General features: G+C 49.7%; 1 protein-coding gene across 2 annotated transcripts in view; it reads left to right on the forward strand.

The window, feature by feature from the left end:
* The window catches only part of GRIK4 (glutamate ionotropic receptor kainate type subunit 4), a 125,681-nt gene that overhangs the window by 77,805 nt on the left and 23,050 nt on the right, over positions 1 to 24,826 (forward strand). For both annotated transcript variants that reach the window (XM_053997017.1, XM_053997018.1), the window contains exons 7-11: positions 6,885 to 7,046; positions 11,580 to 11,732; positions 13,065 to 13,169; positions 20,321 to 20,428; positions 21,335 to 21,538. In XM_053997017.1, the coding sequence (XP_053852992.1) occupies positions 6,885 to 7,046; positions 11,580 to 11,732; positions 13,065 to 13,169; positions 20,321 to 20,428; positions 21,335 to 21,538 (732 nt within the window). The remainder of the gene's footprint in view (positions 1 to 6,884; positions 7,047 to 11,579; positions 11,733 to 13,064; positions 13,170 to 20,320; positions 20,429 to 21,334; positions 21,539 to 24,826) is intronic.

Below are 24,826 nucleotides of genomic sequence, written 5' to 3' on the forward strand. Positions count from 1 at the left end.
TTGGTTTTTTTTTTTTGCTTCGTTTCCTGCTTTCTCTCCTTTGTTTGGTGATTTATAAAAAGGTTCATACAGGATGAGGTTTTTGAGCTGAATTGTCAACCTGGAACAGGAACTGGAGGGGAAATTGGTGTCCAAATCCCCCAGGGAGTGTCACACGTTTGTGCTGTAGCTTGTCAGCAGGGTGACATCCCTCGGGAGGAAGGGATGATGTCAAACCAAGCAGAGGGACAGAGAACTACAGATTAGGCTTTGACCAGGGCAAATTACCTTTTTGTGGTGAAATAATCTTCTTTTTTGCCGTGAGCTCCAGCACGGGCCGTGGTGCTTGGCCTTTGAGCTGCCAGGGGCACCTCGCTGTGCCTTGCCCAGGTGAGGCAGGCAGAGTCTCTCTTACCCTGTGAGAGATTTCCCCTCCCAGCCCAGCCAGCCCTCCTGATTCCCAGCAGCTGATGCGGAGTGTTCTGGAGAGCCCCGATCCTTGCCGGGATTTATGGATCATATTTTCAGTGGCATGTGGTAGCAGGGCAAACAAATCAGGTTTTTGCAGGGCTGCCAAAGCAATTTCTCCTCGTTCTACTTAGCATGAGGGAAGGAGGGCTTAGACAGAGCAGTGGCCGTGCCTCCCTGCCTTTTGCTGCCTCAGTCCTGTTACTTTCTGACCAGACCCCTGTGCTTGATTCCCAATTTTTGGGTAAATCATTCTCTCTGATGCGCCCCAGCCCCTCTGAGGTGAGGGCAAATCTCTCTCTTTCCCTACTTCTCACTCTTTTTTTTTTTTCAAGAGCTGTCTTTTTTCAGATCCCAGCATTTAGCGCTTGACCTCTTGTGGATTTGTCTCTCTCCCAATCTCAGGCTCCCTGCAGAGAAGTCGAAGTTTGGGCAGTGTATTTTCCTAAAAGTGTTTGAAGACCAGCCTCCAAAATTTAACAGCTGGCCTTGCATGAGGAGGTTCAAGACCTGTAAGGCACATCAATGCTTTTTTTGGAAGAGAAATCCAATTACAGATATAAATATATTCCCCGAAATTGCCCCTGAGGTCACAGTTTCTCTTTCCCTACTTGAATGGCCAGCTAGCATTGCCTTGAGTAGATCTACCCCATCCACTTACCTACTCAAATTGTTGCTGTGATGACTTATTTCCACTTTTTTTCCCTCCTAGAGAAATTGATTTTTACATGTGGCCCATTAGAAACTTATTGACTCCGTCGATCGTTTATAAATAAATGGAGCCTTTCAGGAAAACCATAGAAAGCACTTAACAAAATATTGTCCACTCGAGTAAACAAATAAATGTGTTCTGAGCAGAGCTTTGGAATGATTTACAGGCTTGGCAGCTCGGCTCTGAGGGCAGCAGGATCCAGAGAGGAGGAGGCAGGAATTTCCTCCACCTCTGACTGAGGAGGTTTGGTGATTTTTGGGGAAAAATTGGTCACTGGGGCCAGGGGGTGAGGAAATGACCATTGCAGGGTCAAGCTCCTTTTGGGTGAAGTGTTTTAGTTCTGCCTTCCATGACCTGGAGTTCTGTTTGCCCAAAAAAACCTGCTCTGGGATACTTTATTAACCCTGGAATGGTGAATAATGACACACAGAGGTGATGTCACCAGAGCTGTGCTGAGCTGGCACTGCAGGTTTGGCTCTTGCACAAAAGCTGCCAAGAAATCTGAGGGTGGACATTGCACTCTGGGTTCGGAGAGCTTTTCTGAGCACCAAACACTCTGAACAAGGAGGTTTTGCCAGAGCGAGGGTTTAATAGAGAAATGGAAGCCTTGGCCCAGTGTTCTCCTTTCCCATCCCACATGGAAAAAGAGCAGGAACAGCACAGAGTGTCCTGGGCCTGGTGTAAATCAGGTGTAAATCAGGTGTAAATCAGCTTTTGGTGCTGCCAGCGGGGCTGGAGGGGAGCGAGGTCAGTGCAGCCTCTGCTGAGTTTACAGCAGTGAGTTTCTCCTGCTGAGCACAGTGTTGGAGGGAATTTTGGAGGCTGTTAATCAGCAGATCCAAAAATCCAATGAAGTCCTTGCAGTGATTAGGAGGGGAGGATAAAACTGTGTGTGTGCAAGAGAGAGAGGAGGGATGGAGAGGGCATCTTGCTGTTGGTGCAGCCTGAATTGAGCAAACCCTGTTCCTTCCAGAGCCTTGGGGTGAGGTCAGGCTGTGGGAAGGTCTGGGTGTCCCTGGCAGTGGAAGAGCCCCTCTTTAGGCTTGTCCCCAGCCTGCAGGCACTGCTTGCTGCCTCCCCGCTGCCCAGGCACTCTGGGTTATTAAAAATGAGATAAGGATTGAGGTCCTGCACGCACACACGGGCTGCAGAGCAGGATCACCAGCAAAATCGATGCTGGAAGGAGCTCAGGAGCTGCTGCAGTGCTCAGCAGCACAGTGGCTGCTGCAGGGGGAAAAATTACCAGGAGCCACTCTCAGGAGGGACATCCCAGCATGGCAGGGAAGGGAAGGCAGCTCCACACTTGAAAATACATTTTTTTTTTTTTTGCCAGGCAGGCTGCTGTGACATGGACAATTTCCTGCTGGGCTGGAATCTGAAATCTCCATGCTGAAATCTCCAGCCACTCTTCTTGGGAAGCAGTGGAGCCAGTGGTGAGGGAAGGACTGGCCATAATTCCTGGGATTTCCTTTAGCCTAGCAGTTGATTGCTTAGCTGCAGGTTTGGGATGAGCCTCATTAGTGAGATGCTGACAGATGAATGCTGGCTTTGATGTTTTGTGTAGTAAGGCAGGTTTTTAATCCACATCTCTTTTGGGCTGCTCAGCCTGGAGAAGAGAGTCTTTGGAGAGACTTAGAGCACCTTCCAGTGCTTGAGTGTGACCTACAAGAGGGCTGGAGAGGGATTTTTACAAGGCATGGGGTGATAGGGAAGGGGGAAATGGTTCAAAGGTGAAGGAAGGTAGATTTGGATGGGATATTGGGAAGAAATTCTTCCCTGTGAGGATGGTGAAGCCCTGGCACAGGGTGCCCAGAGAAGCTGAGACTGCTCCTGGATCCCTGGCAGTGCCCAAGCCAGGCTGGACAGGGCTGGGAGCAGCCTGGGAAGGTATCAGGGTGGAATGAGATGCTGCTTAATGTCCCTTCCAACCCAGACCCTTCCATGCCCCTGTATTTCTAAGAAGGTGCTGCCAGGTATAAATCTCTTGCTGTTTTTCACTCTGCACCTCAGTTTCCTCCTCTGTATTCCGGGCATAACAACTCCAGGGCAGGATTTGCCCCGGGGCAAGGCAGCTGGGATTTCCCACACTGTGTGAGGAGCTGCTGCCACTGCTGGGCTGTCCCAGAGTGACTCGGGCAGGGCAGGAGGGACAATTCCCTCCCAAACTCACAGGTGCTGCAGGAGCCCCGGAGCCAGCTGAGGTGGGAGAAGACTTGTGGGTGCAGAACCCCGGTTGGGATCAGCTGATCCTCCATCCAGACCTGCAAAGCCAGACTTGCAGTGAGCACCACTTGTTCCTGGTGGCTTCATGCCCCTAAAGAACGAGGGGTGTATCCCGCAGATCTGATAACTCACACCCAGCCACGCTGGAAAATCCCATCCCGCGGCTTTAGGATCGCAGAGCTCGCCTCTGTGGCTTTTATTAGCCAGGTCCTCCCAGTGCCCTCAATGCTGGGGTCATTCCACGGGGTTTTTGTGCTGCTGGGAAGTGAAGAGTGCAGGTGGAGTGCTGCAGAGAGCCAGGGAGTGACTTCATCCTCTAATAACTCCTCCAGCGCCGTCTCCCAGGGAACCCCGTGGAATTCAATTAGCTAATTGCGTGCCTAGCACTCGGGAAAATATAGAATGCCACGGAATTGCTAAGTGTTGTTATTTAACAGCACACATTTCGTGGTTGCAGCCCTGTAGTAGCAGTCAGAAAATCTACACTGTAATTGCCTGCTGGTGCCTGCTGCCGAATTTGCTGTGAGCAGAGCAAGGCCTGGGGATTTTTCTTTTGGTAAAAAAGTTCATTAATTTTGGCTGCACATCCTCCGGGTCTAATTTTTTACCGAGCTCTCTTGAAACAGAATATTGACATGTGGTGGGTGTTTTAAAAAACAGAGTGGAAAGAGGGGGAGGAATTCAGGCAGGCAGGATTTGTGTCCCTGAAATTCACCTTTGCGTGATTCCTGGTGGTCTTCTCTGTGCCTCATGTTGGACTGAGATTGAGAGTCAAGTTTTGGGCAATTATTGCAATTCCTCCAATGTAGGGAGAGGGATAAAAAAAACAGTGGAATGGGAGGAAATGAGGGAGCTGCTGTTTGCACCCATCATTTTGATGGCATTTTCTGAAAGCATGTGGTTATAAAGCTGTGTTTGCACAGGTGGGGGAGGCTTGGAGTCTCCTCTAGAACAGGATGTCAGAGTTGTTTTCCTAATGGCTCTTTGCTCTTACTGCAGTGGGAATCTTCTATCCTGCAGAAGCTCCAGCCAGCACTGAGGATGAGGGAGAGTAACTCCAGGAGGAGAAAAAGGCAGCTGGGAAAGTGATTTGTGTAGGAATCAACTTTACAGTGTCTCAGAGAGAAATCCTTGGCTCTCCACCTGAAAATATCCCTGAGGCCAGGGGTTTTCCACCCCTTGTCCTGCCTGTGTTTGCCTCTTGCAGCATGGGAGGAGGGCAGGACGGGTGGGAAATCAGCTGAGAGGTGCAGGTCTGGAATAGCAAACGAGGTTTTGTTTGCAAAACGTGGGTTTGGAAATGTCAGGCATGGTGAATGAGTGTAAAAAGAGGAAAAAAAAAAAAACAACAAATAGGGACAGAAGCTGAGCTGGCAGCTCCGGGAGTATCGGGATGCTCTCACCCCTTTGCCCTCTGCAGCAAAGCCTGACCTGACCAAATCTCTCTTATCCCACTGCAAATGAAGTGTGTCCCCCTCGGGTGGTTTATCTCCATCTCATCGCATAGGCAGCTCACGGCTCATTTCCTCCTGACCCGGCTCTGCTGCCTGCTCCGCGCTCCTCTGATGGAAAGGCATTTAATGGCCAAAGACTGGAGCTGGAGCAGAGGGAAGGGACAGGGAGCAGGGTGGAAGGGGTCGGGTCCGGGCCATGCCACCCCTGTGTGTCACAGAGGTGATGCTTTATGGACGTGTCAGCCACAGAAATGGGGTTTTCTGCAGCTGGAGGCTTGCCTGGAAAAAGATGGATATGGAGAGGGTTGGCTGTGGGAAAAGACCAAAGCTTGCACAAAGCAGCCAGTGGGGATGGGAGCAGGGCAAAGCTGCTGGTAACGTTTGAACCAGAGCAAATTATTGGCTCTGGGGGAGCCTGTCGGGGTCAGGCTGTGGTCGTTTGCAGGCAGAGAGTCCTGGCAGCTGCCTCAGGGCAGGGAATTTACCCAGCGAAAGTGGGAAAAGATCCCTTCAGGGGGCTGGTTCTGACCGTGGCACTCAGCCACTCAGGGCAGGCAGGACCTCTGAGTTCAGCCCTGCGGCTGTGCCTGGCTGGGGTGAATCTCACCCCTGCCTCAGTTTCCCCACGTGAACTGAGACCACTTCATCCCCTCGCCTAGTAATTGCTTATTTAAAGATCAGAGCATAACAAAACCTTCAAAAGCTTGGAAGTGTTTCCAGGGGACAGTAAATAAATAAACACACTAATTTCAGCTGCCCCGAGGCTGGGGCGGGCTGGCACAAGATGAAACCTTGGATTTTGTGACAAAACATCTCATTTTCCTCCTGGATATCCCGAAGCCAAGAGGGCAGCGGGGCAGCTGCTCGCCTGGTGCCCTGCACGATTTGCCTCGGGGCTCTGGCTGCGGGGGGAGAGGATTTTCCAGGGGTTTGCCATCCCTCCTGCTGCTCCTCATTAGCCATCTGCCCTGCTTGCTGGGGCTGACAGGATGCCGTGGGTGAACGGATCACCTGTCAGCAAGGCAGGGGGATAATATCATTCAAATGAATCAATAGTTCACAGGCAATTTCACATTACCCAAACGTTAACGTGTCCAAAATGTGCTTCGTCCTGGCTTTGATGGCATCCCCGTGGGTCTTGGCCGGGCTGGAATAGTCTTGTAAGTCCCATGTTTGGGAGATTTACAGGAATTGCTCCTGCGTGCCCAGCAAAGATAAAAAATGGCTCGACTTGCAGGAATCTCGTCCCCCAGGGGGCCCGGGGACAGCTGGATCCGTGATGGGCATCCAGCAGTTGCTGAAAGTGTCACTCCCACCTTCTCACTCCACTTCAGCAATTAGCAGAAGAGAAATTAATGAGGAAAGTGCCATTATTCCCCGCTAATAGGACAAGGAGGGCTGGACTTTGCCCCAGGCTCTGTTCTGTAGCTGCTTCCGTGGATGTGAGGAGCAAAACCGAGCCCTAAGTTTTTGCTTTAATTTTTTTTTTTTAATGTAGTTGTTTTTATACTTCTTAGCACTTGCAGAAATGCAAGAGGAGGCTCCCAACTCCAAAATTCACAGTCAAGGCACTCTCCAACCCTCCCCAGGGGATTAGGGTGGCATCTCCTCCTGGGACCTGGCAGCAGAAAGGAGCAGTGCAGGGCTGGGGATTTTTAGGGTTAGGTAGAATTTGGTTCCTCCTCCCGTGGGAAAGAACTGATTTAATTTAACAGTTGAAACTTGGTGTCACCAAATTGGGTGTGGTGATGGAACAGCTTTGCTCAGCAGGTGAGTGATGCCCTCTTTGGAGGGTTTTGGTTTTTTTTTTTTTTTTTTGAATTTGGCGAATAAAGTACTGGACTTGGGTGATATCTTCATTAAAAGCCTGAGGTGAGCAGCACCCTGAGTCAAATCCTGGTTAAATCCCAGGCTCTCCCTTCCAACAGCTGCATGGGTTTCACATCCAGGATCTCACAGCTCCGTTCCCTTCACGGGCACTGAGTGGGTTTGAAGCTTTCAGTGCCTTTTCCCCCTCTAATCCCATTTTCTGTTTCGGGCTGCTGTAGGAGTTTTCCCTCCAGCGCCTGGACAGCCTGCTGGACGACCGAGTCAACATCCTGGGATTCTCCATTTTCAACCAGTCTCATGCCTTCTTCCAAGAGTTTGTCCAGAGCCTCAACCAGTCCTGGCAGGAGAATTGTGACCACGCTCCTTTTACTGGGCCAGCAGTAAGTAAAGTCCATTCCCCTCCCCCAGAACCTCCCTGAGCTGGGAACTGTGACAGACCATGGAAAAACCTTGTGGGAAGAGCTTCAGGATGGTCCTGAGCAACTCAGGGCTAGAAACTCTGGTCTCAAATAATTTTTTGAAAGTTATTTAAATTATTAAATAATTTAATTATTTAATCCTACCTAATCTTGTGCTAAAGAGCTCAGGGATATCCCCAGGCTGCTGTTGTACCTCGGCTTGGATTTTATGGGGAGACGCTGGTCCAGGAATGGGAAGGAAGAACCAGGGCAGAGCATTTTTATTAAGTAGGTAGGAGAGGACTTGAGCTGTCAATCCGTGATTTACAAAGGAGTCTCCTGATGTGGAAAATAGCAAAGTGACCCTGAAAGTCAGAGCTGCCCAAAGGACCTTGGGGTGCAGAGCTTAGCAGAGCTTCTCTGTGCTGGACTGGGAGCAGAGCTTTAAATTCAAGCCTAATCTCGATTTGGATTGTATTTCTCTGTGGGTGCAGAAGATGATGCAGCTCTGATTCATCTTTTCCCTGGTGAAGTTTATCCCTGTGTGTTTAGACTCCAGGAAAACGGCTCGTGGAGGGGGGACTGTGGCTGCAGAAGGCACAGGAAGGGCTGGGTCAGGCACAGCTCAGGCTGAGCTGTGCTCCGTGCTCCAGCAGCTCCCTGAGGAGTGTGAGGAGTGCTCACATCAGCACTGGAGTATTCCCCAGGGATTCTGCACAACTGGGAGAGTTTGCAAAGCAGATTTTGCAGAGCAGCAGCTGCGGGAGGAGAGGGAGGGGGAAATATCATCAGCTGAACCTCTGCGTGGATTTTACTGAACTCAGAGCCCCCTTGACGAGCTGAGCTGCTGAAAACCTCCTTATTGTCACCACAAAGGGATCCTTAAGAGGCAAAATAAGGAGATTTTTGCCCTTTGTGTCCACATCCTTTGGCTTGACTTGAGCTCCTGTGCCTGGGACCATCCTGCTCTCCCTCCCAGCCAGAGGCAGCTGCAATCAGCTTGCCCTGCTCAGTCTCCATGGGATTTGTACCAGGAAGATCCCTTTTTGGATTGCAGGGCCTGTTGAGAGGCATTAAAAACAAACTTCCTCCTCCTAGGGCAAACAGGAGACAGCAGGAACCAGCAGCAGGTGCGACGGGGAAATGAAAATTCTCATTTTAGGTTCTTACCCCACATCCAGCAAAACCTGTAGGTGGGGGGATGCCTGGAAGGACTGGAATTCTTCAAGATGCCATTGCCCAGGTGATGAGAAAAGGATTTGAGGGTAGGGAAGTTACAGAGCAGAGGTGAAATATTCCCAAGCAGAGCTTCTTTTTGTCTGTGAGGTGAATCCAGGACCTTTCTGCTGCTGGAAATCTGGCAGGGAGCATCTCACTGTGCAGCCCTGGGAAGGAGTCATCCTGTGGGATAACTCATCCTAAAGAGAGAACAGGAAGCTCAACAGCTGGAAGTGACAGGAGGGAGGTTTCCTGTGAGCTGCAAAAAATCCCAGGGCATTCTTGCTGGAGCTGAGGAAGCATCTGACAAAAAGGAGGGAGCTGCCTGCTCTAATGCCATTCTCATTAATCACACTGCAAAGAAAGGAAATCAGAGAAAATCATTCAAATTACAGATGGCTAGATTTGGTAATTAGAATTTAGGCTAAAACAGATGTTTGTAATTAAGTGTTTATGTCATTGAATAAAATCCAGATTGCAAAGTCTATTTCCCAGGGTTTTAATGGCTTTAATTCCCCGTGTTGGGTTTGGGGGCAAAGATGCAGCTGATAATGTTTTAGGGAGAGAAGAAAAACCCCACATGGCAAAACCCAAACCTGGGTTCATGTTTCAGTGTGAAGAATTGACAAGAATTGTCAAGAATTTGGGGATTGAGGGAAGTCCCCAAAGCCCCATGGATTTTCCATGGAGCTCCGATATTGCACAAAACCAACAGGGCTCTGCACAAATCAGGTGGTGCAGGCGAGGGAAAGAATCAATTTGTTAGCAGACAAATTGGCTTTTTTTGTGACACAGGGACAAAGCTGTGGTTTAAAATGAGAATATAAAAGTAGTGAGAGGTTTTTGTAGGTGACACGGGGAAAGCTGAGGAACGCACAGGAGGGCAGTGACAGATCCTTCTGGCTGGATCTGCCTGCAGGACATTCCAAAAGTCTCTTTTCACTCCTCTGCTGAAGGTTATTACCTCAAAACTTTGTAGTTTACCTCTGTTTCATGCAAAATCAGACTGCAGGGAAGAGATTCCTATTCCATGCCGTGAAGACTTGATCCTGTGTATCTCCACACCCTCCCCAGTACTTAAATTGCTTGAAATCATAAAGGGTGCTGGCAGAAATTCTAATGAATTTTACAGAGTTCAGGAGTAAAATATTCCAATCAATAATGTCAAATGCTTCACTGAGATCTACAAGTCTCTTGCTCACCATTTAATAAGGGATTAACTGCTCAGGGAAAATGGAAATGGAAACCCAGCAGGAGAAAATGAAAAATGCTGGGCCAATGTTCTGATTTGGTGGGAAATGGGGGAAACTTTGGGGGTGAGGGGGTTGTGTTTGGTCTCAGTTTCATTTGTCCAGCTGATGTTAATATGGCTCCTGAGTCAGGAAAGGAATTGCAAATTGGGTGTGAGATCCTGTAACCTGAACAGAATTCAATTCATAATTAAAATTAAGTGCGTGGAAAGAGCTTCATGGACCAGGGGCTGAGGACAGGACAGGCTGGAGAAGCCCTGTTAGGGAAAGAATTTATATTAAAGGGTGAAAAGAAGGAGAGAAGAATTTATCAGCTTCTTTAAGAATCTCTGAAAAGGCTTTCCAGGAGGGGAATGTTTAGGTCAGCCTTAGCAGGTTGGAGGAGTGAAAGGTCACTGGTGTTGTCAGAGCTGGTGTTTGGGGTTTTGATGGCATAGGGCTGGAATCCTGCCTTTTAATTTAGGATGACTTGTAGGTTTTGAGGGTTTTGTGCTGCTTTTAAAGTGTCTAATCCCACACCAGTGGGCTCAGTGAGGTCTCACCACTGGTCTAAGTAAGACCAAGCAGGGTTAAGTCAAAATGAACAACAGAGTGGAAGCTCAAGGTTTGTTGGGATCACTGAGCTGGGCAAGGTTGTCCCTGCAGGGCCACTGGCAGCAGGGAATAAACATGGTCAGGCTCTGGGAGGAGGAGAGGATGCAGAAGCCAGTGCAGGGCTGGAAGTCACAGCCAGGGTAAGGCGGGGAAAGCAGCCCCAGGCTGGAGACTGAACCCTCTGCCAGGAGCTGGGATGGGAAGAGGATGCTCTTGGAAGTATCCATGGGGAAAATGCAGCCTTGATAGTAATGATCTGCAACGGCTTAATTCCAGCAGTCAGGAGGTGACAGTAATTAAAAGTGAAATCTCAGTTGTAACAGTGAGCACAAGGGAGAAAATAGCTGATTGTTAACGAGCCCAAAGCCATGGAAACTGCTGTGCATGAGTGGGAAACGGGGCTTGGTGGGCAAAGAAACCTGGGCAAAGGCAACCAAAGCCAAGGTGAGCAGGAGAGGGGATGAGCTCTGAGCCTCTGGGCATTCCCTCAGCAGTGCTGTTCCAGCAGGGAACTGGAGGTTGTAGCGAGGGATGGACGATCTCTGTGGGGTCTGAAAGGCAGGATTTGGCTGCTGGACAAGCAGATCTGGCAATCGTTTCTTGTGGGTCTGCCTGTCAAAGAAGTGGTTGGAGAAGGCAGCCCATGATGGCTGAAGCGGCACAGCAGGCATCGGATCTCAGGGGCAATTCCCCCTGGAAATTCCTGCTTCTCTCAGGAGCATTCCCCCTGGCCAGCAGACTGATCAGAGCCACCAAAACTCTGAAAAACCTCCCTTGATTAGGAAAGGAAAACTGCAGAAACTGAGATAGAAAGGAAAGCTGCAGAAACTGAGATAGAAAGGAAAACTGCAGAAACTGAGATAGAAAGGACTGGGAAGCAACAAGGACAAGCAGAGACAGAGAGACGGCAGTGATGGATGAAACAAGCCCGCACAAAGAGCATCCCAGCTGACCCTGGGCTGTGCACAGAACACTCTCCAGCTCCAAGGTGCAGCAGGATGGGGGATTTTTGTGCTCCAAGCTGACTTTTCCCTACCTTTCTGTGGCATTCACATTCTCTGGACAGACAGACACAATTCTGTCTCTCAGGAGAAGCACAGAGAGAAGAAGAGAAAACAATCTTTATCTATGCTCCTTGGTTTTGCCCATGTGGAATGTGGTGTGGAGATTGTTCACCTGCAGGGATTGCTGGGCTGGATTCTGGTGAAGGTTGTTTGGGGTCAGTGACCATTGGGATCCAGCTGTGCCTCGGGCTCTCAGCAGAGTCACGAGTTTGTAAATTAGATAGGTAAGTAAGAAATAAATATATAGAATAAAATAGTATCTCTTTAAATAGTATATTAATTTAATATAGTATAATTTTAATAAAGCAAGCGTTCAGCATTCCAAAGCCTTCTGATTTCTTCCCTGGCTCGGGCTCTGCCTCACTTTTGACTACACCTTTCCCCCGCAGCTGTCCTCGGCGCTGCTGTTCGACGCCGTGTACGCCGTGGTGACGGCGGTGCAGGAGCTGAACCGCAGCCAGGAGATCGGCGTCAAGCCCCTGTCCTGCGGCTCAGCACAGATCTGGCAGCACGGCACCAGCCTCATGAACTACCTGAGAATGGTGAGAGAGGGCTGAGGGCTGCTCCTGGCTGCCAGCAGCAGGGCTGGCTTTGCCCGGGCTCTTTGAAGGTAGTGAAAAGAGAGATCTGAGGGTTTGGGTTGTCACCGGCCTTGGAACAACATGAAACCCTCCCTTTTTCAGGCTTTGCTGCAGAAAAGCTGGAATTCAATTGTTTTTTTTTTTTTTTGTTTCTTTTTTTTTTTTTTTTTTTTTTTTTTTTTTTTAAATATGAATGTTTCTAAGTGATTTGAGCTCTGACTTGAGCTGATACGGGATCAGGCAGTACAATTGCTCAGAGCTCAAGGGCAAGATGTAAGTTCCCCTATGGGTTTGGACTCCTTTGAACTCAAAATTGTCATTTTTGGAACCAAACAAGCCTAAATCTGGCATGAGAACACTCTGAAATCCCATCCTTGTGAAATTGGTGGAGTTTGTGGCTCCTCAGAGCTGAGGTGACCATGCAGCAGGAACAGGTTTCTGACTCTGAGCATAAATGAGACAAGGAAATTTTATAAAGGTTTTTTATTTATGAGAGGGTTTTTTTCCCCCCAAAGGAAAGCTCAGCTGTACCTGAGCATTGTACCACTTTGCCCCATTGTTTTAAATCCCACCTTTAGCCAGGGACAGCAAAATCCTCCAGCTCCCCACAGCTCTGCTGCTCGAAGACCCAGTGGTTTTAGCCTTGGGATGGAGGGAGGCAGTGAGGGGATGTGGAGTTGGTTTTTCCAAAGCAAGGAAATCTGGGGAGTCCTCCACCTCGTGCTGCTGATTCCCTGCTCCTCTCCACGTCTTTTCTCCCCTGGCCAGACTCCAAAAATAATTAGGACTGAGCTAAGAGGGTTGCATTGCTGCTCCTGCTGGAAGTGTGGGGTGTGTGGGGCCATCCCTCCTGTCTCTGGACAGAGAACTCTCAGAACTTTGGGCCTGGAAGCCAAAGCTTAGAATTAAACACAGGATTTGATTTGAGACCTTGGAAAAGGCTTCCAAACTTAGGTGCTAGAAGTGAGAATGTGGATTTATAGTTTAGAGCAGAGACACGTTAAGCTAAGTTTAGAGTTTGAGAGTACATTTTTTTAAAGCTTGATGAGGCTTTACATTCTTTGCTGGAATCCACTTTGGTCCTGAACCTGTGGAGACACAAGCGTGTGCTTTGCCCCAGGTTATTAGTGGGAATGGACCTTCAATTTGGACCTTCAAAATTTGTTCCCTTTCTGGGTTTCTGATCAGGACTAAAGGATTTTCTTTCATTTTTGCCTGTGTACTGTTAGACAAATGCCTGCAGTGGGGTGGGGCAGCCTCGCTGGGCGCTGTAACTGAGTCTCTCTTGGACAGGTAGAATTGGAAGGTCTCACCGGCCACATCGAATTCAACAGCAAAGGCCAACGCTCCAACTACGCCCTGAAAATCCTGCAGCACGCTCGTGGTGGCTTCCGGCAGGTGAGAGCAGCCAGGGGAGGGCTGGGAGCGTGTCCTCACCTCAGGGGGATGCTCTGGGGACCAAAAGGGGCTGTGAACCCCCCTTGTTTGCACCGTGAGGTGTTCAGGGTGCCACCTCAGCTCTGGCTGAGCAAACTCAGCGTGTTTGACTTCATCAGGAACGCGCCTCGGGATGGTTTGGATTTGTTTTAATCCATCAGGCCCTGGAGGGGGTGATGGCAGAGTGACCCTGTTGAGCCAGGGACGGGCGAAATGACTCGCACGGTTTCAGAAGGCAAAATGAGCGTTTATTCAAAAGCACTTCTCTCTTTTATAGAGAACATCGTGAACTTTAGTTCCTTAGAGTAAAAACATCTCACCTGATTGTTACACTGGACTTAGGCCAGTGTGGCAGAACAGATCTATAAACAATGTGAACGGAAAGCAAGATAATAGATTGTTTACATTCCTCTCAGACTTTTTCCCAGGCTTAGCCTGGCAGGAATCTTTCTCTTTTTCTCTCTGACTGAGCTGAGAATATCCACAGCAAAGCCAATTTCTGGCCTGTCACAGGTGCTGATTCGGGGCAGGGAGTCTGTGCCAGGTGCAAGCTCACACTCACACTCCTTTAGTTCTTAAGCTTGTGGCTGCATTTGCTTAAAATTATTCAGATGGGGGGAAAATGTGGGGAATTTTCTATGAAATGGGAAAAAAAAATGGGTACTGTGAATCTTTTCAAACTGCTTCTGGGAGAGAAAGCAAATGGGGCGACCCCATGTGAGGAGCTCCCCATCATCTCCCCCCTGTGAGGGGAAGTTCAAGTTCATTTCACTCCGGGTTTATGGCTCCTCTCTAAGAGGTTTGCTCAGCTCACACTCATTTACTTTTTGTCTCGGTGCTCGTAGGTTTCTCACAGCTTTCCTCTGCCCACAGAACACCGAGCAGATTTCACTAAAATCATTAATTTGAGTGGTATTTCCTCATCTCACACTTTCTGCCCAAGCCATATTTTCTTGTTTGAGCTGAAGTTGAGGATATCAGACTGATGAGATTACATGACACAAATCCAAGGAATTTGCTGGTAAATCCAAAACTTATTCAGGAGAAAAAAAAAATACAAGTCCCAGAAAAAAAAAGAAAAAAAGGGGGTTTCATCTGTCTTGTTTCCCTGCTGACAGCTTCACTGATGCCCTTTTCTCAGAGATTGCCACTTCTAGATGCTGGCAGAGAACAAAAGCTATTGTACCCTACCCTCACCAACAGAGCGTTTTGGCACCAGGAACCCTCTCCTGGCCTGGCAGCAGTGAATTTCAGCCTTGGCAAGGATGTTACCTGCCAGTTCTTACCTGTCAAGCGACAGCTTGGCTTTGATGCTGCCTTTCTCTGAGCGAGCAGGGGGGGATTGGGATGGCATTTTCCCCACAGAGATCTCTCACAGCATCAATGCCCTTTTAATCCTCTCCCAAACCCATCACCCTCTGAACAGAAGTGACAGATCCAAGCCCATCTGCATTAATAAGAGAACAAATTCAGCTGGATTCAGGAAGGAAAATGCTGCAAAGCTCCCTGTGACAGCTTTGGTTTTGATGTGTTTCAGTGTGGCAGGGACTGCACGTTACACTCACAGGTCCTCTTGGAGCAGAGCTTCTCCCAGAGCTCCATGGGGAGCTGTGACTGCAGCCTGATCTGCCCTGAGACTAAAGTCTCATCTCTTCCCCACAAACCTGCCGTGACAGGAGAAAACCTTTGCTGACCTGTCGTAACAGCTCGGTAAAAAAAAAAGGAGCTTTGTGTCTGTGACATGCCCAGGGAAGCTGCGCTGGGATCAAGCTTTCCAAATTCCCCATCAGGCTGCAGGGGGGATGAAGCACTTCCAGCCACAGGGAGAAAGTGCTGGAAGGACAGGGCAGTCCCTCGGGGGTGGCTGCGAGCCCTGCCCTGTCACAAACCCACCAGTTTTTTATAAAACTGCTCCTGTCTCAGCTTTTCTGCCTTCTCTCCCTTTCTCAGGGAGCTTTTGTGATCCACAGCAGTGCCCAGAGGGGTGTCAGGGCCCCTCCCAGCCTCAGGGAGTTTGCTGAGATGTGTTTAACTGGGAAGAGCATCCCCAGAGAGCTGTGAGACCCATCAGGCTCCTGCCCAAACTGCCTCCCCTCCATGTTCCTGCAGAGAAAAGCCAAAGGCAGCTCTGCTGTGCCATAAATGGTTATTTTCTTGTTGCCAGCCTGGCTTCTTTTAATGAAAAGGACTAAATAAATCATTAGAAATATTTTAATTAAAGGAACGGAGTAAAGAACAGGCATTCACATCCTGGAGACAATCTTGCTCCCAAGGGTTGTACTAACTGATTTGTTTGAAACACTTCTATTCCCTGCTTAGTTTTAACCAAGCTCATTCCTCTCTTCCTCTCTTTCCCTCTCCTCCTCTCTCTCCCTCCATCCAGTGAAGCCACAGGGACTTCCAGCTCGTCAGCTTTGATGGAGAGCTCACTGAATTTTGAGGCTGATCCAGCCAGGAAGCAAATTAGAGACACTTAGATTCTCTAACTTGCTGCTGCTTTTGGGCAAGGAGAGGCAGGGCTTTTTGACATCCAATTTTTAATACATTTATGTAACGCACCAAACGCGTCTTTTCCTGATTTAGCTTAACCAGAGGAATTTTTTCCACAGCCATATGAGAGCTGCTCTCTCTGCTCACAGGATGCTCGATAAAGCACAGGCTCATTAATGTGCTGGTGATCTATAGATCTGACAAGGGCTGTGTTTGGTAAATGTCATCTTTTTAATCTTTTTTCCCCCCTTTCTTTGCCCCTCTAAAAACACTGCAGAGTTCCGGCAGAGTGATTTGCTGTAAATCACGAGCTGAGGTTTGGGAACTTTTTTTTAATTTTTAAAATTTTTTCATATTTTTATTTTTTTCCCCACCTTTTTTGCCCCTCTAAAAAGCACTGCAGAGCTCCAGCAGAGTGATTTGCTGCCAATCGTGAGCTGAGGCTTGGGAACTTTTTATTTATTTATTTATTTAATTTATTTTACCCCCTTTCTTTGCCCCTCTAAAAAACACTGCAGAGTTCCAGCAGAGTGATTTGCTACAAATCACGAGCTGAGGTTTGGGAACTTTTTATTTTTTAATTTTTATATTTTTTTAATCTTTTTAATTTTTCCCCTCTTTCTTTGCCCCTCTAAAGAAACACTGCAGAGTTCCAGCAGAGTGATTTGCTGTAAATCATGAGCTGAAATTTGGGAACTTCATGGGGGAGGTGATTTAGGGAGGGGAAGGGGGAAGCTGCAGACCCTGACCCCAGCTCTCCCCATCCTCACTGAAGCCCATCAGTCTCCGCTGAACCACAGGCCCTGCTGGTGTCCTGAGACAGAGCAGTGCAAGGGCTGGGGCTGTTAATTGGGATGTTGATGAGATACAGATGAGCTCCCCACCAATAGCTCTGGGACCCTTCTCAGTCCCTGCCACATCAAACCTTTTTAATTTAGCAGCAGCTAATCAGCCTCGGTGGGACTGGTTCCTCTTCAGCTGCTGCCCCCAGGAACAGCCCAGGGACAGATTCTGCCAAGAGCTCGATGGCTTCTGCCCCCAGGACCTGCCAAACTCAGGGTGTGCCACTACAGCCCTGCCTGGGCCGTGCCAAGTGTCAATCACGTGGCCCAGAGGGGACATTTGGGGAGGAGGGGACATCTGGGGGATGCTGGCGGCCTCAGCGGTGAGGTGTGTGTGCATCCCGTGGTTCTTTGGTTTAACAGTTGATGCTTTCAGTGCTAATTTCAGAGCAGGAACTTTTGCCTCCTTGCTGTGCTGGCATCAGCGGTGTCCCTCAGGAATCCAACCCCTTGGCAGTGTCCTCAGAGGGATTTCCTTCATTTGTTTGATTCCCTTTTTCCCTTCCCAGTCACTCGCAGATTCCCTCTCCTTGGGGCACCTTGATTGCGTTGTGCACTCCTCCCTTTTCCTGGGGACACAGAGGGGAGGAGACGATGGCTGCAAGCTGTGGGACAGCACCTGTAATCACAGCCCACAAGGTGCCTGTTGCTGTCTGCCTCTTCCAATACCTGGATTCAGGACTGGCTTTGCCTTAATTTGAAGCTGGGAATGGGGATGGTAAATATCTGTGGTGCCTCTGAAGCTCGTGGAGAAGTCTTGCCCTGTCATCTCCATGCCTACAGAAAAATAAGCAGAAGATTGCATTAAAATCGCTGCTTTGAGGGGTATTTCATCACCTCACACCACGAGGAGCCTCAACGCTTCTATACACAGGGTGGAAGGAGCGAGCCAGAAATGCTCCACGTGGGGATTTTCTACAGACATGAGAAATCTTTCTGTGCCACCAACCCAAATAACACCTTTTTCCGAGCAGCTAAATCGAGGCACCTCAGCTGCCTGTGGGGATGGAGCAGTGGCACGAGCAATGGCACTTCCCTGCTCCTCCCAGGCTCGGGGCTTTCTGGGCTGCTTCACACTCCCAGTTTCACAGTTTGTGCTTGCCTCGAGGTACCTGTGGGTGTTTGAGGCAGGGCTGGAGCTCCTCGGGGCACAGGGAGATGCTGGGAGGTGCAGAGGTGATGCCGTGGATGTCCCACATCCCTGAGGACATGGAGGGAACTTTCTCCACCCAGGCCCTGCCTGTCACCTGTCACCAGGTCACATAATCCCTCTCAAAAGGTGTTGAGCTCCAGCTTGCACCCAGCTGGTTGTGCTGCCCTCGTTGCTCTTCTAGGACAGGTGTCACTCCAGCTCCTCTGATCATTAGGAACCTCTCCCCTGGTTTGTCAGCCTGTTTATTTCTGGCTGGTTTGTATGCATTTATTTTTGTGCCAACGCCATCGTTTCAGCTTCAAAAAGCTGTTCTACCTCTTTGCTACAGACCTCCTCCACCTGAAGTATTTATAAAGACAAATCACATCCTCTACTTAAAAACCCTGAGTCCTAAAACCCCTGAAGTCCTTGTCCAGAGCCTTGACAAACAGGATGGTCTCACCCCTGTCCGTGTGGAGCATTTGATTGTTTTCTAAAAAACTTAGCAGATGGATATGTTTTCTGTTTTCCAGAGGCTCTTTATATGTAGATAGAGATGATTAAAATCACCTTGACATCCATCTTGCAGCAGAGGGATGTGAGGGGCCCAGACTCCCCCTGCCACTGCAGAAGCAGCAGCATGAGGAGCTTTGTCAGCCCGTGAGGGGCACAGGGGTGAGCTGGGGCCAGCCAGGATGGGGGGAAGTGCCCCAGCACGTGGGATTCATGGCCTTGGTGCCTTTAAAAGCAAGGTCAAACCCACAGCACTGTCAGGAGAACAGGCAATTAGTCTCTGCACGTGCCAGCAGGGGAGGGACAAATTGGAGAACAGCGAGGGCTGTTAAAATTAAAGTTAATCTGTCACTAATCTCTGGTTGAGAAATCCGGGAGGGAAGAAAAATTAGGCAATGTTTGTGAGCGATGACTCGCTCTGAGAGGCGATTGCTGCAGAGGGGCTGCTGCTCAGCAATCAGAGCAGAGCTGGGGAATTCAGGGGGGGATTCATCCTCCTGGGATTCAGACCCTGTGCAGCCCAGTGCAAGCTGTGCTCCAAGGGCTCCCTGCTCATGAAATGGGTGGGAAATCTCCCAGTTTGGGGCTGTTGTTCCCAGAGCGAGCCCTGCACTAGGAATGGTGCCAGAGCTCCAGGAGGGTTTGGACAAATCTCTCAGGCACGGGGTGGGATTGCTGGGCTGTCTGTGCAGGGCCAGGAGCTGGGCTTTGATGATTCTGAGTGCAAAGCTGTCCTGCTTGCCCTTCCCACTGCTCCTTGTGCCTTGGGATGAGGAGGCTGGATCTGGGACTCCTCACGGATTCCCACTGTGGCTCTGAGTCACTTGGGCTGGATTTGCACCTGGGACAGGAAAGGACTTGGCCCTTCCCTCAACACCCAGAGGCATTCGGTCTGTCAGGGTGTCTGTGCTGGGCTCAGATCCAAGCCACCCCCAAGTCCTCGAGCCTTTGGTCACACCAGAGGCCAAGCAATGCCCAGAGCAGGCACAGAGTCGCTCCCAGGGCTCCACACCACCTTCCCTCCCCTGCACATAGCAAGATTAACCCGTGACAGAAAGGAAAATCAATTAGCTCCTCCCAGCCTGACAGCGAGAGGATAACCTGCCTCAGTCCCAGTGCCACAGGACGGACATGGGTGGGCATGGATTTGCTCTGGAGGAGCTCTGAAGACCCCCCTGCACCTTTGGTGTCACCCACTGCCTCTCAGGGCCACAGCACCCCACTAGAGAGGTGTCAGAGGACACCAGCAGAGGGCTGGAACCTGATGGGACAGAGGAGGAAAAGGGGGTTCAGAGGGAGCTGGCCTCCCTCAGCCCCCCTGTATCCACGAGGAAAAGCAGAGGAGGAAAAGCAGACACACTTTTAAGGACAATAAGAGAGCAGGAGTTTAATTTGCACGTTCTGAACGAGCTGCTGGAGATGCTGATCTCCCTGCCCAGAGCTCTGAGTGAAGGTGATTAGGCTCTTGAAGTTAAAATTAGGTTTTGTGGAATATTTCTCCCCGCTGGCTGAAGGCAGTTGTGTCACAGCTGAATCAGGATGTCCTCCTGAGCCTGGGGGGACTGGTTCCTGCCCTCCACGCTGGGAATTTGGCTTTGCTGCAGCCACACCGATGCTTGGGTGGGTAAATCGGTGTGATGAGCCTGAATCAAAGGATTTGGAAGTGCCTAATTGTGGTAGTTAAGAGCTGGAAGAGGAGTCGTGGAGCAGCACCACTGAGAAGGTGGCTTTGTCCCATCATCTGCCACCAAGGTGGGGGGCAGAGGCTCCCAGCACCACGCTGGGAGGGACAAGCCCACAGATTGGAGATTTCTGGCTAAGATGGACCCGTTTGGTGGCATCTGGGGACAACACACCAGGCTGTGTGCCTCCCAGGGAGCTGCCCAGCTCACAGCTTTGTCCCCGTGCAGGGCTCTGCAGGGAGGACACGTGGGAAGGCAGCACAGGGCCAGGGCTGGCCCTGCAGAGCAGGTGGGGGTGTGCACAGAGGGTTAATCTCTCTGCTGACCCTTTCTGGGGTTGTGAAGGTAATGGAGCATCCCTAAACAGGCCAGCTCGAGGGCTGTCACTCACCAGAGCCATATGGGCAGTGACTCGCCCTATAAATCCCCTTATTGTGCTGTTTATCTCTCCAGATTGGCCACTGGCACGTCTCTGAAGGGCTCAGCATGGACAACAGGATCTTCTCCTCCAACATATCCGACAGCCTGTTCAACACCACGCTCATTGTCACTACCATCCTGGTAAGGGAGGGGGGCACCTGCAGTTCCCATCGGGCAGCCCAGCCCTCAGGGGTGGGGTCAGCTGGAATCCTGCTCCCTGCTCCTGCCCCTCAGCGCTGATTTCACACAGCAGGTCTCGAATTACAGCGTGGGGGGCAATTCCTGGCAGTGTAATTAAGCTCAGGTCGATGTTGCATATGGAAATGGCATTTGATGGGTTCAGAGGGGGCTGGGATGGGGACACGCTGCCAGTGTGCATCCAGCTTGGAATTGGGTTCTTGTTTGGTGTACAGCTGCTGAGTTGGAAGGGACATTTGCCCATTCTACCCATAAAGTTATAAAAATTGGCCAAGATGGGCAGGATTTTTATGAAAACTTGGCACCACAAGGTTTCCTTCTAGGTGCTGCCTGTCCAGTGCTTTTTTTGCTCCTTCTTTAAAGACACCCCAACTCCTGCCTGTCCCCTCACATCCCACAAAGTTTGTTGAAAAGGGGACAGACTGGAGAAACGTCTCTGTGCCAGGAGAGATTGAAGTCTGGATGTCCTGCCATGACTCAGAGAAGTCACTGGGCCGCTCTTGCACTCCCCAGTTGGAAACAGCCCCCAAATCATCATCCCTTAGCTCTGCTTCATGTCCTAAACCAGGATAAATCTGCACCTCCACACAGCAGGGGCCAGGGAGCGCCGGTGTGGAGACAGCTGAGAGCTTGGCACCACCTGAGCTCCCAAGCTTTCCTCATCAGTTACATGGGGTTTGAGAGGGATCCATTGTGCTGGGATGTGCTTTTCGGGCTCGGAACTTGATGTTTTCTGAGGTTCCTCCCAAACCAAGCCACCCTGTGAACCCCTGGCACTGCCCTCCCTGCTCCGTGCTGGCGGGACGCCTCGGCTAAGATGGGAATGACAGCTGCCCAGTTTCACTGCAGGAAAACCCTTACTTAATGCTGAAGTGGAACCACCAGGAGCTGGAAGGCAACGACCGCTATGAGGGTTTCTGCGTGGACATGCTGAAGGAGCTGGCAGAGATCCTGCGCTTCAACTACAAGATCCACCTGGTCGGGGACGGCGTCTACGGAGTCCCCGAGGCCAACGGCACCTGGACAGGGATGGTCGGGGAGCTGATAGCTCGGGTAAGTGGATTAGCTGCTCTTTTAAACTCTGCTCTGCTGGGCTTTGGAGTTATAAAGCCCCGATAATTCGTGATTGTCTTGGTTTGGAAAGACAGGTGTCTGCTAAGGAAGGCAGGAGCCTCCCCTGAAATGGGGGAAAAAAAAAATGTAGAGCCCCTCCCGCTGAATTGTTATAAATTTTGAAATTAAGGAGGGCTCTCAGGCAAAAATATGGGAGCAGGAATAACAGTTCTTTATTAGGGAAGAAAATAAAAAGATAAAATAAACAGCACAGTGAACCAAAACAACACTGCCAGAGTCAGAACACAACCTGACACCCTGTTAGGGTGTTGGTCACAGTCCAATTGGAATTGTGGCTGCAGCCCTCCTGGAGTGTCGGGTGTGGTTCTGTTGGAGCAGGGATCCTGTAGAAAAGGGTGCAGTTCATCTTCCTGCAGTGGAGGAGGCAGCTGTTCCTCTGGGAAATCCAGCGCAGGAAAAGCCGTGCTGGTGTTCCAGAAACTCCAGGTTGTATCCAGGTAGGAATGCTTGGCTCCTCCCTCTGGGCGGAGCATCTCCCAATGGGATGCTGTCACTTGTATCAGTCACCAGTGACATTCAATAGGCCATTAACAGCAGATATCTCCCCAGAGGGAGGATTGGTTGTGGAAGAGATAAAGAAAACTGCCCAATTAACAGAAGACAACTGCCACACCTCTAACAGATGGCAATTTAATATATCTTGCCTTGCAATCTAGGACAGTGATGATGAGGATGGATGGGTTTTAGTCCGTTCGGGAGGCTTGGAGCAGAGGATTGGCGCTTAGTGTGTTCTCCTGATGGCAAATGTGTTTCTTGGGGTGGTGTGGGAAGACGTCAGAGCAAGAGCAGGGCCATGGGATGCTCTCAGGAGTGCTCACTTGGTTGGGAAGGAAGTTTGGACTCTGGGATCCCATGTGAGAACTCATTGCACAATAGATTATTTTCCTGGCAGAAAGATTAACAAAAACTTGCAACGGGAAAACGCAGAGCTTGGTAGAAGCTGAAAAAATTTTCCAAACAACACTGGGATGGAAGCAAGTGCAAATCCCATTTCTGCCTAGAAAAGTTTTGGCAGATTCAGTTCAGCTGCTTAACTCAGTGTTGCTTTTGGAGAAGCACATTTCCTGTTTCCTTGAAGTGCATGGCCGGAGATCTTTTCACTGCTCTGCTCTGTGGAGCTGCTGCCCAGCAGCAAAGCCGAAAACTGAATTATTTTGCTGGGTTTGACAATAATTCTGTGTACACCTGGGCTCAGCCAGCCTGGAGCCTTCTCCCTGCTCTTTGTTTTCCTCTGTGGTATTTCCCAGGCTTCCTGAAGCTCAAACACAGCCCACAGAATGCTCTGAGATCCTTAGGAAAATAGGCTTAGCCACAGCTAACGGTGGGATTGATGCTATTTAAGCCAACACTTCCTTACTGGTTCCTGCCTTGTCATTCCTGACGTGCCCCTGAGAGCCCAGTGCCACTTTCCCAGCTGGTGACAAATCCATGGTGACGTGGGTTGGTGATAATCCCCCCACTGTGGGAGAGGAGACCCTGAGTCATTTGCTTTCTGCAGAGCAGAGGAGCAAGGGTCCAAATCCATCCCCTGTGGCTCCAGGCAGCGATCTGAGGCTCCTGCCAGATCTTTCCTCCCTGGAAAATGAGCATCACTTCACTCTGTGGTTTATTGGGCACAGTGGAATTTGGTTGGAAGTTGGGCTCGAGGATTTTGGAGGTCTTGTCCATGATTCTGTGGTCTTTAGCAGGTCCATGATCTCTAGAAATGCCCACTGGCACCTTCTGCTTCTTCCCCACGTGGTGAAGGGCAATGCTCATCCCATTTCAGGAGTATCAACTGGGTGTTTGAGGTCAGCTGGGACAACTGTTTGTCTGAAAGAGGGAGGGATTTTGGGTTTTCTGAGGGTCACAGACAGGGCACTGAACAGACTGGAGACTCCCCTGAGCTCTCCCTGTCTCTGGGGTCACCCTTCCCCGAGCAGCTGCTGCTCTCAACGCCAGCTGAGATCCCACCTCCATCTGCTCTTCTAAAAGAGCTTCTGTGAGGCTGTTTGCAAATGCTCCAGGCTATTGGCATCGTTTTTACCCATCTTTGTGTCTCTGTGTGTGCACACACACACAACTACACTCCTGCAACATTCCTTTGGGGAGGCAAGAGGGAAGGAGCTGAGAGCTCAAAAGAAGGGAGCAGCCATCAAACTTTTGGCCTACTAACCTTGGCAGTGCCTCTTCATTAAATGGGACCTTCTGGAAGGTTGTTTTTCTCCAGTGATGAGTATTTTAACTTCATCTTCACACAGAAACCGTTTGTTTCTTCTGCAGCTTGAGCTTTATTTAGGAGGGTTTTTTGATTCTACAGGGCAGAGCTGTCAGAGCCTGTGAGGCTGGATCACAAATTGGGGAAGAGAAACAGCTTTGTCTCTTGTTCTCCCTCTATCCCTGAGAGTTTTTATAATGGTTTCAGCAAGTTTTTGATCAATCCCAGGCACTGGGCTCAGGTCAGCCAGGGCAGAGCTGGGTGTGCTTGGTGTTGTGTTTATTCAGGGCTGCCTGGGATGTTGTTTTTTGAGGGCATTGCACTGCCCAAGGGGCTTCTGTCCACCCTTGACAGTCAGTTCCCAATGGAATTTATCCTTGATTCCAGCCCCTTGTTCAGCCCTGTCCCATGGGATCCAGCAGATCCTGTGTTGGGTGCACATATTCCTCTTTCAGTGGATTTATATATTATATAATTATATATATATATATATTTATAATTTTACTCTGCCCCTTTAAGACAAAAAGGGGATCAGATGGGGCACAAACCTCTCATAAAAGTCCCCAGTTCTTCCCAAAAATGAAAGCTCTGCCTCTGTCCAGCACAGTATCATTATAGGAAAATAATTTTGCCTTGATCCTGATCAGCCACCAGAAAATAAGGTTTGACTCACACTCACTTAACATGCAGGACCAAAAGGTCACAGAATTACCAACCTCCCCGGTAATCCCTCTGTGGCACGGAATCTCCTCAGAGCAACTCTAGGCTATTTGGGAGAAAAGATTTCATTTTATTGCTCCTAAATTAACCAGCTATTGATTTATTCTTAAGCGCTGGGAATTCCATTACAGCTAATTGTGCACCCTGATATGATTGAGCAGGATGCTGTACAAACATAAATCTGTTGTTGACTCAAATTCACCATCACACATCTTATTGGCCTGCTCACAAAACAGGTTGGGAGGTAAGGAAGAGGGCAGCTGGGATGGCTTGGGAATCCTGTACAGTTT

Source organism: Vidua macroura, chromosome 22, assembly GCF_024509145.1.
Source record: "Vidua macroura isolate BioBank_ID:100142 chromosome 22, ASM2450914v1, whole genome shotgun sequence".
Lineage (NCBI taxonomy): Eukaryota > Metazoa > Chordata > Aves > Passeriformes > Viduidae > Vidua > Vidua macroura.